The sequence below is a fragment of the Branchiostoma belcheri genome, unplaced genomic scaffold, assembly GCF_001625305.1.
Source record: "Branchiostoma belcheri isolate BF01 breed outbred unplaced genomic scaffold, Haploidv18h27 scaffold133, whole genome shotgun sequence".
Lineage (NCBI taxonomy): Eukaryota > Metazoa > Chordata > Leptocardii > Amphioxiformes > Branchiostomatidae > Branchiostoma > Branchiostoma belcheri.
In genome coordinates, this window is record NW_017802747.1 from 779,023 (window position 1) to 797,832 (window position 18,810).

The following is an 18,810-nucleotide window of genomic DNA, read 5'->3' on the forward strand; positions in this document are numbered from 1 at the left end:
AACCTTATTGGCGCGGCATTTTAAGAGCCAAGTGGTAACTCTTCTATTAGCTATTTAAATGTATTGCTGGTACAGTGTACCCGTCTCACACATGCGTTATATGATAATGGGGTTACTATATTGGAAGTCAGTCCGACTTTGGAAAACCTAGGTAGTTACACGTATCATTGAAATGATACAAATAGCACTCCGAGGACGACCCGACGTTTGCGTGTATCATTTATATGATATACACGGAGGGCAGACCATAATATTCTCGCCAAAGCGTAATTGGATTTTTGGGAAGAAGTTGCGAAACCTTATTGGCGCGGCATTTTAAGAGCCAAGTGGTAACTCTTCTATTAGCTATTTAAATGATTGCTGGTACAGTGTACCCGTCTCACACATCGGCGTAGATATGATAGTGGGGTTACTATATTGGAAGTCAGTCCGACTTTGGAAAACCTGGGTAGTTACACGTATCATTGAAATGATACATAAGGTACTTCGAAGACGACCCGACTTTTGCGTGTATCATTTATATGATAGACACGGAGGGCAGACCATAATCGCCTTTGCGAGAAAGAGTACTCGCCAAAGGGTGAAGGGATTTTTTTATCGTCTCACACATGCGTAGATTTGATAGTGGGGTTACTATATTGGAAGTCAGTCCGACTTTGGAAAACCTAGGTAGTTACACGTATCATTGAAATGATACAAAAGGTACTTCGAAGACGACCCGACTTTTGCGTGTATCATTTATATGATAGACACGGAGGGCAGACCATAATCGCCTTTGCGAGAAAGAGTACTCGCCAAAGGGTGAAGGGATTTTTTTTATCTGTATCTGTATAGCCGGTATAACCGCCCTTCGGCGTAACACACCAGCTAGGTATACAACCCGACGTCCCGACGTTTACGTGTATCATTTATATGATATACACGGAGGGCAGACCCTAATATTCTCGCCAAAGCGTAATTGGATTTTTGGGAAGAAGTTGCGAAACCTTATTGGCGCGGCTTTTGAAGAGCCAAGTGGTAACTCTTCTATTAGCTATTTAAATGATTGCTGGTACAGTGTACCCGTCTCACACATGCGTAGATATGATAGTGGGGTTACTATATTGGAAGTCAGTCCGAATTTGAAACCTAGGTAGTTACACGTATCATTGAAATGATACATAAGGTACTTCGAAGACGACCCGACTTTTGCGTGTATCATTTATATGATACACGCGGAGGGCAGACCTTAATCGCCTTTGCGAGAAAGAGTACTCGCCAAAGGGTGAAGGATTTTTTGGAAGAAGTTGTGAAACCGTAACGGCTTTGCAAAGGTCACCTTTCTAGTTGATGATTATTTTATACTTATGTTTACATGTGATTTCTGTATCCCACGTACTCATGCATGGTGTCCTATCAGCCTATATGGGCTGGGCGACAATATTTATACACTTCTATGCACTCCGAAGAAGCCTGACTTGCATGATTTCAATTATATACACGGGAGACGATTTTGCAACGATTGAGATTTTTAAAGTCGGACTGTCTTCATGCTGTCTAACAACAATTTTGGTAAAAATTAGGTAATTTTCGGGGCGCAATGTGATTCAGGTGAAAGTCGTGTTGTCGTCGACGTGTTTGCAACGATACGAGGCAAAATGTATCGGCTATCGAATGATTGCTAGCGTACTCGTTTTTACACATGTGCATACATGTCAGTGGCTCGTTCAGTTGAAGCAAAAGAGCCATATATATAACGTTAATTCTTGAGCATTCTTTCCCGAAAGGGTGAGTATTGCGCAGTACACTGCCCTTGGCTGTTGGCAGCGGCCCTTCGCCGGGTAATGACGTCGCTGGGCGTGACCCGGAAACAGATGCAACCAGATACCGCGAAACCCCCATAGGGTGCGTATTTTGACGGAAATTCAATGGCGGAAACCTCGCCGAAAAATGGAAATGAGTCAACTTTGACGCTACAAAGCTCGTTTTTGTGTACAAGTGTGATCTTCAAGTGAACTTCCCGAGGTTCCCTGACTTGTAAGGATTACAACGACATATATTTTAGCCTGGCTTTCCCGATTCTGACTGCGCTATGATAAATTCTGTGAACCATGCTAAGGACTCATTTCGGCGGTTAACACATGTTAAATGGCTGACAAGTGTTTTCTGTCTTTCCCTTAACGCCTGGGCCATATATATTATTTTATGCCGAAATATAACACCTGTAATATTTACTCATCAAATCATACTTTATTTCAGTAGATGCCACCCATTTTCATATGTACTCCGTGTATTTCGCACTGTATTTCGTGTACGTGTGAGCCGGGCGGGGAAGATCTCAGCTGCAGCCCGGAAGAGAACCCGCCCAACTGCAATAGTCTGGGCACCGTGCTAATTAACATAGACGGGCGTACTGTTTTCACATTCAGACTCCCAGGGGACCTGACTAATGGCCAGATAACCAGTCTTGTTCCCTGGTGGTAGTTTAGAACGACTACTACTATCTACAGTAAGCTATCCAACGACGAGAGGGTTGGCGACGTAGAGGGTTCGTAGATGAAGAAGTCCTGGCCTATGCTACGGGTGTGAAAATTTCACTACTAAGTCTTCGTCTACACAAGGACAATACGAGTATATGCATGTCATGCGACTGTCGGGTGAATTCTGTCAGCTGAAGTGCGGCGGTGAAACGTAACGTTATTGTAAAAATTACCTCATACGTGTATGTCTGGTATATAAACAGGAGGTTTTACAATAACAAACACATATAACAAATCAAAAGTTTTACAAGTGAAAGTATGAGTTGCTACTTACAGAATTTCTTGCCAGGCTGATCACCGGTGAGATGTGATAATAAGAGGGATTGTACCGGGCCCCTGGCTATATGTCATGCAGGTGTGAAGATTTCACAAAGACTTAGTTGTCTATTGAGTTGTGTATTGGGCAATTTTGGGCAAGCCTTAATTGAACTAATTGCAGTTATCTATCTGCGCCAAGAAGAAGTTACTCAAGAAACTGGATAATGATTATGAATTTGGAAACGGCCAGACGTTTTAGCTAGTGTAAGGATCTAATATTCTGATCCATGGAGTTCCCCCTATGGGAATGGTACAACCTGCCTGCCCCGGTGGTGAGTAGGCTAGTCCACGTCTTGGAACCGGTTATACAGATTCTTTATTGAAGCAACAAAAAAGTGCGGAGACTTTGGTAATGTGGTTTGGTGAAACATATCGTGTTCTCTCGTGCGTCTTCTTTTTCTCCTCCTGCCGTTTCTTTAAATGGATTCAACTCTGTCATTTTTGGGACAAAATAACATGAAACTTAACATGACGATAAAGTGGCCAAATACCCCCAGGCGTTTTTTAAATTCTTTTTTGACACAGGCTTTCAAAATTGTTTTACTTAGTTTTTTTTTACCATTTCCTGACATGACGACTGGACAAGTATATACAACAATACATGCGTTTATTTGTATGTTACTTTATATCTTTCAACTTTTTTTAATTATTTACCGCGATCGTTCTTATTGCTGTAAATTAGATTATGAAGTTCGTGTTTTTGTTACAGTGGGGTCTTAACGTACCCTAGCAAAATACGTATTTCTCTTTATTATTTCTCATCAACATGATTATAGGAACAGATTCATAACTAATAATACAGAGTTTGTCAATCGTATGTAGCCTGTACGATTTTAAAGCAAAATTAACCGCAATTATTTTGATAACTTTTGTCTAAAAATTCGTGGGTCTCAGGTTAGTATTTTCAACCGCATAAAATCCCCAGGGTAAACAACAAGCAAAATGTGAATATTAATATAATACGAGCTTCAGACAATCAATACAACCATTAGAGTAAAACGCATGAGGTAACAACTACATTGCCTCTCGATAGAATTGTATTTTCAACTTAGAGTTTTTTTCTCAAATTTATCGTTGCAAAAAAGTAAACATGGGAACAAAACAGGTGCTTTAAAAACTGTTAAAAATAGATCGAGGCAATAAAATTGCAAATTAAGGCAATCTTTCAGGTATTAATATTCAAGAAGAGACCTTAAATCGACAGAATCATATAAGTGAGACCAATCTCAAACTGGTCACACTCCGTTAAAAAGCCGCCCTTGAGAGCGCGTGTGCCACAACGCAACTAAAGCTCTTACCAGAAGATTTGTCAGGATCGTCTGGACATGAAAAACTGAAGATAATTTGAAGAGATTGCAAGACAAACTTGGATCGACTGCAAAGGTTAGTCTGTTGTCCACGTATTAAATAACCGATAAACTGTCTCATGATATAATTCATTACGTTCTGCTACTACAAAATGCATATATTTGACGCAGTACAAAATGCGAAGTAAATTTCATCTGAGTTACATTTGATTTTGCACTGATCCCACTCTTCTAGTGGGATGTTAATGTCTGTAGGGTTTGTAAGGTATAGTGAAGGACATCTGACTTCAAAGGACCGGGTATTAACGTAGCCTTTAAGTTAGTGAACATAGGCACTCGGAACGTACGGTTAGCTAACAATATAGTCCAAGAATGTCACTGTAAAAAAAGCTAATTTCTACAAGATTAGTCATTTGGGCTTGATAAGCCATCTGTATCGGGTATAGCCGGTATAGCTGCCTCTCTGCGTACGACCCCAGCTTCGCATGCACAATGCTATATTACACGCAGCTATATTACACCGAACGACCTGTTACACCCAATCTTTGTACATTTAACTGCAGGTGTAGTTTGAAGCTTTCTTGTGATGATGCCTTGTTGGCACTGTACGATAGGTTCTTTGAAAAATGAAAATCTTTAACATCTAAATTCTTTATATTTTAAGGAATGACAGTTTCTTGTTTTTTTTTCTGGGCCTGTATATATGGATTGTAGTTGTTCCGGCCTTATTTCACTTAAGTGTAACACAGTAAGTGTTACAAAATCAGACATACAAAATGCAATTTCTTTTTGTTATGTTGCAAATCACTATGAAAAATCGAGAAGATTTTGAGAATTATTTTGATACCAGTACTGTTTCTGTCAAAATACAGGACGAAGTATAGTTTTCTTGTTTTTCGACGTGCTGAAGGCAACATGGAGTAAACAACATACTAGATTTTATATTCAAATACAATACTCAGACAATTAACGCTATCATTTGAATAGGTATTAATACATGCAGTGTAACAAAACAACAGAAACATATCTTCCTTTCTTATTCGTTAAAAACAAACTACCATTATGCGGACGTGAACAAAAATTATTTAAAAATATATAAACTTCCTTTGCTTTAATAATACATTGAATCTGTAAATAATGGGGAAAACGTTAAAACAACTACAACAAGATATCTCCAAACACTGAATTAACTGAATATTTTAGGGAGGTCTGAGATTTTGAAATCCCTCAGCATTTGGTGTAGTGATTACAAAACATGCAGTCAGATGGCTGATTAACATAACCTAACATAAGGGATATCTAGTTGTTGTTGCCAAGCTTTTGGCCCTTATATTAGACTTAAATAACAAAGGATTTACTGTAAGATGAGTGACTAAACCTGGCTGTTGTGACTAAGTTCCTTCTGTGAACAATAAATGTATATTAGAAATTGTCTTGTGTATTGTTATGTTTAAAACGTATGTAGTGATCATTTCTTAAATGCTTTAGAAGTTGATATGTAGTGCAGTAAAAAGAGATTAAGACAATTGCTTAGTCAGATAAGAGTCACGTCCTTGTACGTGTTTGGTCTTATGTGACTAATTATATTCTCTACCATGTTTAAATGTTGAAGATGTCGGATTTCTATCACGAAATTCATCAGCATATTAGATATCTATACATTCCTTTAATATTTACGGGGGCTTTTTAAATTCCGTGATGAGAGGAAGGCAAATGCATCCATGTTTTTTTAGTTCACCATTGATTCCTACTGTTTGTTTTCAGCTGGGAGGACAATATGGGAAGAAAGCTGCGACATTGGCTGATTTTCCTTATCATTATTCTGAAAGAGCCACATATGCGAGTCAACGGTGACTGCAACTGTTCAGGATGGGCATATATATGCAAATGCAAAGGGATGGGTTTAAAAAGCATTCCTCAGAACCTACCAGCGACCTTCATGACTGTATTAGATTTGAGCAATAACCAGATACCAACTTTAAATCATTCAGCGCTCGGCATGTTGAAGAGACTGAACGATCTAAAGTTAGATGGAAATCGTATCAGCAGTATCACGTGTTTTGCCAACTTACCTAAACTCCAACATTTGTATCTGCAATCGAATAACATCAGTAGAATTGAACCTTATTCCTTCACGAATGTATCAAATCTCCATAACCTATTGCTCGACTCAAACAAGATAACAAAGGTTCAGCCAGGCACATTCTCTGGTCTATGCAAGCTAAGCTTCTTGTCCATTCGTTACAACCAAATAACTAGTGTTAACCCTGGCACATATCTACCTAGGCTTCATACTCTGCATTTGTCCGTCAACAAAATAACAAGCATCACCACTGGGGCATTATCAAATCTACCCGGGCTCAGCGCCTTGCGCCTGATTGGCAACCAAATAACAAGCATTGAACTTGGGTCATTTTCCGAGTTACGTCAGCTCAAGACCTTGTCTCTCGTTCAGAACCAAATAACTAATATTAACTTTGTTACAGTCTTAAATTTATCCCACCTCAGAACCTTGACCTTGGACCACAATAGAATAACTAGCATACTACCTGACAATTTCTTACGTCTACCCAAGCTCAATACCTTGAGGCTATCATTTAATCAAATAACTAGCATTGCGTCGGGTACTTTCTCAGGCCTTCCCCATCTCCAGGACTTGACACTGAGTTACAACCAAATAACTAGCATTAATCCACATGCATTCTCAAATCTGACCCGATTTCAAAGGCTTTATCTGAGCAACAACCAGATGTCACATATTCCCCTCTCTGTTCACAGCATATTGTCATCAGTACCAGATATAAGAATAAAAAACAACCCATGGCTGTGTGACTGTAAGATGATTCCTTTCAGGCTGAACATAAATGGGTCGTCTTCATTTGAAAATCAAATAGAATGCGCCAAACCTACCAAGCTCAGACGAAAGAAACTTGTAGACATCAATCCGGTAGATCTGATCTGTAAGGAGGCAACCACATCGGTAATCCCTGTCGACATAGAATCCACTTTCTCCTCAACTGCAGATGTGACAACTCCTTTTGGTAAAAAAGAAAACAATAGTATGTCTACATCAGCTCCTTTAAGTTCCAAACGTGTTATTCAAAGTGTGTTCACCTCTCCATCTGACAACACAGAATACCCAGTGTTAAATTCTGGTCAGAAAAGTGCAGACAACTGTTCCTATAATGTTACCATTAATTCGAAATCACCCTCTCGTTATGTCTGGTTCTTTAAACGCAATGCTGACCTTACGCTACATTCTGTAGGCTACACAGTTGCAACAATGTCTCTTGATACAATCAAACCAAAAAGCAGTGCTTCTCAAGATTCTACTCCCCGCTTCTCCCGCCCCGTTCTCTTTATTTCTGTTACTGTTGCACTGCTTTGCATCATCTTCATTGGTATCATTATCCTCGCAATCTGGTACAAGAGGAAGACCAGTAATCCTCCTTTAGGTCCAGTTGTTCTGGTTGCTAGAAACACTACAATCAACACTGCCATGCAGCCCAATTCCACGTACCAAGATGTAGACACACTAAAGAACCTAAAAGATCAGGAGCATCCTGCTATCAATAAGGATGCCGTATCGGCCAACAGAAACATTCCTGCGAAAGCTGAGCCAAACCTTATTCCCTCACATATCGACGAGGCTGATATCTTACCCTCTGACTCAGATCTTCATCTGTATGAAGATGTGGACCGACAACAAAATGAACCCAGACCTAAAGATACAGGTTTCAAGCAATCTGGTAAAAGGAAGACCGTTGGTACATTTGACACAATCTCCAAATCCTCTGATGCTGGAAATCAATCATTCGACACAGAGCAAGGTGTCTCAGATATAAACTCATTGTTCAGAAACGTGGGCCAACCGCCAAATAAACTAAAACAAAATGATACAAGTTCAAAGCCATCTGCTGAAGGGAAGACCCCTGGTCCATCTGACACAATCGCTCAATCATTGGATGCTGAAAATCCATCATACAGCACAGGGCATGAAATATCAGATCTAAATCTATTGCACGATGATATGACCCAACCAGCAAATAAACCCTTACAAAAAGATACGCATTTAAAGCGATCTGATGAACAGAAAACTCTTGGTCCGACCGACACAATATAATCTCTAAAGTTGGAAATTTATCATGCAGCACAGGGCAAGAAGTTTCAGTCCTGAATGTATTGTACAAAAATGTATTCACTATACAAAAATGTGAGAACACAATATAAAAGAATCCTATAACAGATTCTATGACCATGGAAAAATAAGGAAATCTCTTAATATACGGCAGGCACATACCACAAAGTTTGATAGTGATGACGTGCTGGCTCATAATCTGATTTAAATTTATCGACCAACTATTAAAGGACCCCAAACTGAAAGGTAACTAGCTTACGAAAAAACATTCTAGCCCTCATTAAATATTATAGTTTTGAAATTTTTTGCCGAGCTTGCGCTTTGACCCTATTCAATTGCTTGTTGACCAGTTTTCTAGCCTTCCACTCCACTTTCCTGAAGTTTCGCGAAAGTTCCTGGTCAAAGGTCGTTGGAAGTCTATACCGACCCCCTTCTCTTTTGAATGAAGATTGCTGTGCCCTGGTGTACAGTGCATGTCTTTTACGACAACAATCTTCTCACAGCATCCTCTCGTTATTAACGTCAATGATTTTGTGAACTCTTCTCTAGTGTTGAGTTCGGTCATCTATAACAGTAAAATATTAAAATCCCCGAACAAGTTTAAGAACCTATATGATACCTAGCATCTTTGAAACAATATAACACCCATATTAGACCATCTGTCAAGCACACCATGCCTAGGTGTCAATGGAGCCTTGTTGTTAAGGTTCTGACTTTTAAGTTGAAATTTGAAGTTTGAATCTACCATACACCTGAGTAAAGTTTCTTTTAACCAATTTACTCCAATAAAACCTTTCTATAAAAACACACAAATTGTTAATCAAATATAGAATAAAAAAACGATATTTTCTGTCTGAAAATGACTATTAACTATTCCGTCCATCAAGTGATAATAATGTCCATTCTTAGACAAATCATCAACATGAAAATAACTGTATCTTCTTTTATGCCTCATTATTACTAATAGAGTTACAATATTCTATTATTATATATAGTTTACGGGTAAAAGTATCGGCAATATGTCGACCAGCCAATTTCATGGTCTACTACGTTATTTTTGTATTTTTTTAGTCCTGTAATATGTAATGTTAAAGCCTAGGTCACAACCCGCCGTACGTGCTTTTTGTCCGTACGTTTTTGGGAGGCTACGTCTGCTACGTTTTTTCTGAAAACGTGGGGAAGGAGTGGCATCGACGCGCGTCACTCCTGTTTCAAAAAGGAAAACAAATTGTTGAACATTTTCTAACAAACTATCTCCGATGATTACGATATGTAATCTCTGAAATAATTTTAAGAACAGGGCTTTACAGTTTCGTAAAAGGTTTAAAAAATAGAAAGAAAGTAATAGAAATTGCTCTGAAAATTGCAAATTATACTGTCAAAGTGTCAACATAGTTGGATTACGTTTGTAGCATGCACCATAAAGTCGCACCTTGAACATCAGATTCCGTGGTATCTTTAGTATTGTGGTTGAATAGTAGAAATAAACGAAAAATCTTTGCACGTGTTGGCCTATCTTTAATTTCTCTCCATGGTGGCCCTATTCATTTTCCGGGAAAAAAGGGCGGTTTGCAATTGTTTTGCGACTAAGGTATGTCTTAGTCACAATAATCAGGGAGGCTAATGTTGAAGTCACATTTCCAAACCGGGGCCCGGGCGGGCAGTCTTGTGGAACGAAAACCATGACATCAAAGACAACAAAGCACAAAAATGTGGGGAAAATGAATGATGGGAACTATCTGCGTGTATTATTGATATAAATTATTGACTTTTCGTTAATCGAAACAGCCCGGCCGGGTCCCGGCTTAGAAATGTGACCTCAGCATAAATGAGGTATTGGATGTAAGGTGTTTTCTGTGCTTTGCACTGGCCATGGATATAATTTGATTTTGTTACACACTGCTGTGTGGGGGTACAGCGCTGTTTACCAAACACGAAAAGTGATCCCGGGCTGAACAGAGTAATTTTTTGTCAGAAATTGTTCTGGTAAGTGCATGTGAGTAACCCTTGACTGATAAGTCCGAATTGAAACCACCTGGGGCCTGCTCAAGTCAATTAGCCCCCCCCCCCCAAAAAATAGTCCAGAAACATATCGCAACACAATGGTTACGGTCCCTGTTTGAAACCGAGGCCAAGGCATAACTGGTGTATTACACATTGGTTGCACTCATTTCTAAGTATGAAATTCCAGGCAGTTACCATTGTAAGATTGTAACATTTTCTCCTTAAATATAAGATTAAGTATTAATTTACATAATTAATATTTGCCTGTGTTTCTTTTGTTCTTTTAGGAACAAAAGAAACGCAGATATTAATTATGTAAATTAATACTTAATCAAAATTATATATGCCAGAAGCTTGGATAGTCCTATCATGTAATACAGCTGGTTTATAGAATTTCCTAATAAATTATACAAATTCAATACATATTTGCGAAATTGCCACATAATGATGTCAAACATCACGAAAGCTACCTACATACCAAAAATCACAACGATCCGTTTATCGGTTCTGAAGTTATTTTCTTTTGTATATAATTAACCAAACGCCCCAGCAGTTTCAGAGCAAGCTGCTAGGGGGCCCAAACTCACGTCATTTTTACCCAAAATGAGAGCTACCTATCATTTAACTTGCGTGACCCTAGCATGTTTAGGTCATGAGATATGAAAACCGGAAATTCAGCTGATGTACCATAATAAGCTGTTAGAAGGGCCAAAAAATAATTTTGAGGTCCCATCAAGACCTACCTACCTACCAAATATCGACTCAATACAATTAAGCCTTCTCAGGTTACCGTGTTTACAGACCCACACACAGACAGACAGTCACACACACACACGCGCGAACAAATCTGAAAACATAACCTTCATGGCGAAGCTGGACACAATAAAGATGCACTGGATGTATCGATGCGTATGTTAGGTACAATGTATATTAATTCGACTTACATTTAATTCATGACTTGTATTATCATTTTTTTTCAACTAGAGGTCGGAGATCTCATGTCTTCGTCAGAGGTACATCGTTCTAGAGAAATTAACATGCGTATTCTTCACTCTTTTTAATAATCAATTTGGTCTATTAAAAGAACAAAAGAATCTCTGTACTATTTTTATGGTACAGAACACCCTGAAACGGTTTGCCGCAGATTATACAGATGCGTCGTCACCCGTGTTAGCCCCCCCCCCCTACGTTATTTGAGCTTGGACTGTTACTGGAAAAAAACGTTCAAGAAATTCTTACTGTGTTGAAAGTGTCACGACAGCGCCGCAAAATATAATAAGAGAAGATGTTATAAAGGAAAGAATCAGAACAGGATGACTACTGCTGTTTTGTTAATTTGTCTTTATGACAAATAGAAGACTTGTTTCTTGTGTTCTTTGTGTCCTAACATTTGTACTTCTACAGTTAGTATATTCCAAATCTAGGCATCTCGTTTTTCGGCCCTTCGTGTTTTTATTGCGCGCTTGCCTTAAATTTAAGGTAATTAGATTTAAGGTCTCCAGTGGACGTCATCCATAACAATTACTTGGTGTGGCCGTAGAAAATAACCTGACATATGTCCAACCTATCCTCCCCCTGCTGAAGTTATAGTACAATCCCTCAATGTAACGTCATTTGATCCCATCCCATTATGGGGTTCCCCGGCTATATCCAGCTGTCGGCTGTCTCCAAGCAGATGTAGGTGGGGGATTTCTAAACACAAAAGGTCCTATTACGGGGACATAACGACCTCCACGACTCTCATTTTTGAACTCAATCTTGGAGACTACGACAGTAACATGCCTATCAAATTTCATTAACTTCCATCCACACATACAAAAGTTATCCTGCTCACAAGAAAAATTAACAAAATGCCCCCTGTAGTCACAACGAAACCCACCACGAAGCTCAGTAACGAACTTAACCTTGGTCCCGACAATAGTAAGCACCACACCAAAAATTATAATCAACATTTTACAAATACTTGAGTTATCTTGCTAACAAGCCACAAACACAAAAGGTGCACTAACGTGACGCACGGACCCCCCACGAAGCCGAAACTTGTACTTGACTTTGGCCTCAACAGCGGTAATATGCCTGCCAAAAATCATGGACGTCGAATCATGTCTTCCAGAGTTATATCGCAAAATCCGCAGTTCCCCACACTCCGGCGAGACAATTTCATAGTCCTTCTGACGAAGACAATAAAGGTGGAAGAAATCATTCAAACGTGGTACTTGTCTTCAATACTATTTGTATCTTGGCTTGAATAAAATAGTCTCTGGTAGGTCGGTACATTGTGGAAAAGACCATGTCGCCCTAGGGACCACATTCACTCTGCCCAGACGCTTTCTTTATCAAACCACAGTTTCGTTTCGGGCTCAATTTGAATCTGCACACTTTCAAGTACTGTCAGTATTTGTTTTACTGTTACATTTATATGCGGATGTCGCTGGCTTGAATAAGGTAAATGGGGGTCAAATTGTAAAGCTTGTAAAGTTATAGACTGAAAATACTTAGCTTATAACTTTTGCCTTAGGTGAACACTCGGCCTACTTAAAAGTAGGTCGAGATTTCACCTTAGGCAAATGTTATTTTGTACCATTACACAGGTGTTAGTTTGGAACAGTCCATTGTTATGGGTGGGGCATGGGGTGAAATATACTACTGCTTGCTAATACCAATAATGCGTGAAAAACGTAATATTTGTGAATTGGAAAGAGAAAAAAAATGAAAATAATTTGCCCACACAAAAATGGAACAGTGCTACTTTAGAAGGTTTTAACATGTGGACAATCCAGAATTGCAGAGTTATATTGGACAACTAGAGCGGAATAATTTGTGATTGATGGAAAGGAGTTGCTGCCCTAATTTCACACAAAAGGGTAAATAGAGGTTTGAAATGTACCCTGCAGGCACTCACAAAGAATACTGAAGTAACGAAGTAGGTCGAAGTAAAGTAACTTATGGTAAGTTTTTAATACTTGTGTAATTAATAATGATAAACTACTAATGATAAAGGCATCACGACAAACGTATCAAACGCATGAACAACACAAGATAAATACAACAAATGAAGTGAAGAATTCAGATATATGAGAATTCGTACATAAGAAGTTATTGGACTGTTTTAACTGGACCATGACATATCATAGGGGTTAGAAAGTACATTTTGGATGTGGCGTTGTTTTCAAATTTAGTCTTAAACAGGGGTGGATATCAAAATACTCTATACTTATTTTGTGTGGAAGTGTTTTTGGACTAAAATAATAACGTCGGGTCAATGGAAGTGTCCATTTTTGAGTAGGGTGTTGTTTTATAAAATTCAATTTTGGACGAGAGAATGATCATGAAAACAAAATCATTTTGGTATTGTCGTTTTTTTTTATTTATACTGGTTCATTTTACATGCTCAATTTCAGACTTGGATGGCTTGGCAATTATGCAGACGTTGTAAAAGTTCTACCTTTGCACAGATGTGTTTGAAACAGTCCATTTGAAGGGTGGGAGATGTCGACCAAATTTGTTTAAATTGGCCATCGCCTCTGGGGCCAATACCCGTGCCGACAAACAATCTATATAATATTAGCCGCCAACAAAAATCAGAAAAGATGTATTATTTTTTTGTTCCAACCGGTTAATCCACTACAGAATATTATAGACACCGCAACAAGCCGTTCTTTATACAGCGTGCGGCATGGCGAAGAACAGCCAAGAAGATATCCGCGCGGGCCTGCAGCAGAGTTTTGGGGTAGATATATTCAGTTCTGACAAAAATCCTCTGCCAGACGACAAGGTTCCCCTACACCCTCAGGTATGTGGGAAAATGCTAGTTCGACCTTCTTGCGAACTACTTTAACTGCTCATTTTTGTGTGTGTGTGTGGGGGGGGGGTCGCTAGATTAACCGGGCCGGCCACCAAATCCCGGACCGACAGTGCTGTTTGTAAAAACACTATAAATATGGCCAGCTTCATTAAGAAATTCTATATAATATAATTAAAATGTTTACAGAGACAAAGTAGATTAGTAGCTGGTGCGTAGTTTCTTAACAGCCTATACGTGTGCAGGGAGCGGGCGCACCCGGAATTCGGTGGCGGGTCTGGTCGCATATCGGCCCGCCGCGCACCCGGACTATTCACGGAGATTCGGTGATAAACAAAAAAGTGTTTAAAAAAGTTACAATACTTAAGTAGTACCCAAAGAAATAGTCAGAAGTAGGATACCTGAATAAAACAGAGCGTCAGTCACCCTAAAAACATGGGGAGAACCTGTCGTAAATAGTTCGGGCGAAATGGATTTGAATCGTCCTGATCCTCGATATAATAATGACGAACTCATGTTTTGTCAGTTAATAACCGACTGCAGACTCGAGTTGTGGTATAATTATATATGTTGGCTTGAGTTGGTTTGGTCGGTTACGCTCTCCTTGCACCCAAGAGCTGAATTGTGAGGAGCGCACAATTTCTGGGGCTGAATCGCAAGGATAAATGCATTAAACGCTACGCCTAAATGAGTTTTCCCTTTGGATAATAAATTTAAAAAAAACATCCTAAAATACCACGTTTGCCACCTATTGAAAACGGCTATGTGGTTGTATTTTTTAGAAGAAAAGCACAGGCCATAGTTTATAACTGAAAATTAGATGCTAACTGCCCTAAATATTTTCACTACAGAAGGAACCTGACAAAAGTCGGCCAAACCAAGATGGCGGACGGGGCAGGCGCAACCCGCACGAAACGGCCAACTGGTTTTCCAAGCTTCTCTTCTGGTAAGTACGAACCAAATCCACCGAACGTTTAGCAATACCGATGTAGCGAGTTAAAATTCAGTCCGAATCAACACACCTGTATGAGCAAAAGTTCAATTCATTTTATATCTTATCTCTTTACCAAGATGTGACTACAGAAAAATGGCAAAGCGTCATTCTCAAGCTTGTAGTAGAAGGTCTAAAAGTATGTTTTAAATTCAGAATCCACTTTAGCAATACCAATGTAGTGAGTTAAAAGTCAGTCCGAGTCATTAAATATACTACACATGTATAAGCAAAAGTTTAGTTCATTTTATATATTTTATCTATTTACCAAGATGTGACGACAGAAAAATTTCTAAGCGTCAATCTCAAACTTGCAGGAGATCTTATAGTACGTTTTGAATTCAGAATTGCACAATTGTATTAGAAAACTGGGGCGGAACGATTTGCCATGGGTGGGAAAAGGGGTCAGGCAGAGTGCAGAAATAATAGGATAGTGTCCTTGTTATAGTTTAATGGACAGTGAGCAAGTTGGGCAAGTAATATGCCAAAAAGGCAGCACTTGCATGGCGTCCGGGATGCCTGTGTCTTCCCATTTTTCCGATTCTAATTTCCCTGTAATTCTCCCTTTTTATACGACATTTCATTTATTTATTTATCTATCTTACTATATTCGAAAGTATAAAGATGCCAGACCTGAGACCAGACCCGCATTTACGGCGCTCTCCCGGCACTCTTAGCCTGGGTGCTAGACGCTGGCGTTCATAAGGTATAGATTTTTTTGTGAAAAGAAGCCCTAATGTCCGGTACTGTATCCGCCGCCCAAGCCCAGGCTGCCCCCAAACCCTTTCTCTTTCACGCCAGACGCAACGAGATAATTAGGGCCAGGGCGCAAATCGGGGTCGGTATGGCTTCCCTGCCCGGAGGGGTTAGCTCTCATTCGCGGTAGGGGCTGGCACCCAGGCTAGGCACTCTCACTACTAGGTGCAGCGACCTGAAATTGGCCAGAGCGCTAAGAAAGGGCCAAGGTCGTAATGGAAGCGCCACGAGAGCGCCACGAGAGCGCGATGAGACGATGAGAGCACCATGAGCGCCGTCACGTCGGCGATGGTATGGAACCGGGTCATACCATCGCCATGAGAGGCCGAGGACGGCGATGCAACGAGGAGTGCCGTGAGAGCGCGAAGCAAGCACCGTGCGCCATGAGAGCGCGCCACGCCCCTAGTTAGATTTTGATACAAAACATGGCGACCTCGGCGGTCTCATGAACGGCGCTCTCTCCGCCCTCCGACCGATTTTAGGTCGCAGAGAAAGCGTAATGACAGCGTCCTAGTCAAACGTCCTATCCGAGGGACATCCCTAACCGAAGCTAGGTAGTGAAGTGAGGAAAGTCGTGTAAAGTGCCTTTACCAAGGGCACACGATCGGCAGGATTCAAACCCAGGACCTCTTGGGTCTGAGTCAAACACGCTACCGCTACTCCGGCGCCACACGACCCCCGTGTAGTGACATAAGTTTACAATTTATCGTACCAAATTCAAATTAAAGTTGCACCTATAAACAAACCGCCACAGGAGTCTAACATAAAGAAAAGTAAAGTAATGTTAAGATATTGACACTTGTGTTAAGTCGTTCCAGTCTTGTAGGTTATGCTGAGGTCACATTTCTAAACCAGGGCCCGACCAGACAGTCTTATGGAACGAAAAAATACAACATAAGAGACAACAGAGCACACAAAAAATGAAAAAAAAATCAATAATTGAATTATTCGCGTATATTCTTGATAAAAATTGTTTATTTTTTGTTAATCTAAACAGCCCGGCCAGGCCGTAGTTTGGAAATGTTACCTAAGCATTAAAGCCGGATAATTAAGCTACTTATCTTAATTACATGGCGGTAAGTAATTAGAAACAACAAATTGTAATGGATGAGTAGTGTCATGACAAGTTAAGTGGCCGTACATTGACCCATTTTGGCCGTACATCAAGGCATTTTAGGTGTATCGGAACGTTTAATGCATTCAATGCAACTTTGTATCGACAAACGGAGAAAAAACATTATAAGCGGAAGAACTTGGTCTATACGACTAAACCGTAACTTTTAGCCTATTTATATTGAAAAAAAATGGTGTGCCGTGCCTAACCTTAGCATTCTATTATACACGCGTTTTGTTAAAGTTCGGTTGTGTTCATCTGAGTTTTACGAGAAACACCAATTTTGGTTAGTTTTAGCCCCCTCCCCAAAAATGATGTCATATTACGTTATAACGACACCAAAGTTGTTGTCATGATATATATTCTTACTACTTCACCATCCTCTGATAATTTGGCGGTCCTATGATACGCAGGTAGATGTTTGTAAAGTTACCGGGTTCTACCATGATCCAAAAAGCCCGGTCTAAATTAGCCTCCTTCGCAGTCTTGTTGGGCGTGGGCGTAATTTTTTCTCTGAGCGACGCGAGTAATATGCCGCCGCGAGGGACGATTTGCTGCCGAGGGACTTTTGCCACGGAGAGAAGGTTTCGTGCTCCAACGTTGGAGCGCGGAAACCTTCTCTCCGTGGCAAAAGTCCCTCGACAGCAAATCGTCCCTCGCGGCGACATATTACTCGCGTCGCTCAGAGAAAAAATTACGCCCACGCCCAACAAGACTGCGAAGGAGGCTAGGTCTAAATAGGGTTAAAGTTGAATCAATATTATTCCAAGGCATACTTAAATCTATGAAGCAAGAATGACCGTCGCTAAAGTTAAATTATTTTTGTTTTGTAGCGTGTGTTTTGTATGGTGGGCTGGATCTAGAAATCTATGGGTGGTGCAACACTCGTACCTTGTTTTAGGGTTTTTTTTAACCTTTTAAGTCCGTTCACTTAGACGGCGCTCTCCCGGCACTCTTAGCCTGGGTGCAAGACGCTGGCGTTAATAAGGTATGGATTTTTTTGTGAAAAGAAGCCCTAATGTCCGGTACTGTATCCGCCGCCCAAGCCCAGGCTGCCCCAAACCCTTTCTCTTTCACGCCAGAGGGCCAAAGAGATAATAAGGGCCAGGGCGCAAATCGGGGTCGGTATGGCTTCCCTGCCCGGAGGGGTTAGCTCTCATTCGCGGTAGGGGCTGGCACCCAGGCTAGGCACTCTCACTACCAGGTGCAGCGACCTGAAATTGGCCAGAGCACTGGGAAAGGACCAAGGTCGTAATGGAAGCGCGACGAGAGCGCGATGAGACGATGAGAGCACCATGACTTTCATGAGCGCCGTCACCTCGGCGATGGTATAGAACCGGGTCATACCATCGCCATGAGAGCGCCGAGGACGGCGATGCAACGATGAGCGCCGTGAGAGCGCTATGAGAGCGCAATGAGAGCGCAAAGCGAGAGCGCGCCATGCCCCTACTTTGATTTTGATACAAAACATGGCGACCTCGGCGCTCTCATGAACGGGGCTCTCTCCGCCCTCCGACCGATTTTAGGTCACAGAGAAAGCGTGATGACAGCGTCCTAGTTAAACGTCCTATCCGAGGGACCTCCCTAACCAAAGCGAGGTAGTGAATTGAGGAAAGTCGTGTAAAGTGCCTTTACCAAGGGCACATGATCGGCAGAATTCGAACCCTGGACCTCTTGGGTCTGAGTCGAACACGCTACCTCTACGCCGGCGCCACACGACCCCCTTATAGTACGTGTAGCGACATAAGTTGACAATTCATCGTACCAAATTCACATTAAAGTCATATCTATCTATCTATCTATCTATCTATCTATCTATATATATATATATATATATATATATATATATATATATATATAT

General features: G+C 40.6%; 2 protein-coding genes across 2 annotated transcripts in view; one reads left to right on the top strand and one right to left on the bottom strand.

Annotated features, from left to right (window-relative positions):
• The window catches only part of LOC109464183 (N(G),N(G)-dimethylarginine dimethylaminohydrolase 1-like), a 26,695-nt gene extending 23,827 nt beyond the window's left edge, over positions 1-2,868 (bottom strand). The window contains exon 1 of the mRNA XM_019761118.1: positions 2,794-2,868. The gene's annotated coding sequence lies outside the window, so the exon portion shown is untranslated. The remainder of the gene's footprint in view (positions 1-2,793) is intronic.
• Positions 2,869-5,059: 2,191 nt separating this feature from the next.
• LOC109464159 (slit homolog 2 protein-like) overlaps positions 5,060-18,810 on the top strand; it is a 21,524-nt gene continuing 7,773 nt past the window's right edge. The window contains exons 1-4 of the mRNA XM_019761096.1: positions 5,060-5,064; positions 5,909-6,169; positions 6,431-6,553; positions 6,758-6,895. Of these exons, the coding sequence (XP_019616655.1) occupies positions 5,060-5,064; positions 5,909-6,169; positions 6,431-6,553; positions 6,758-6,895 (527 nt within the window). The remainder of the gene's footprint in view (positions 5,065-5,908; positions 6,170-6,430; positions 6,554-6,757; positions 6,896-18,810) is intronic.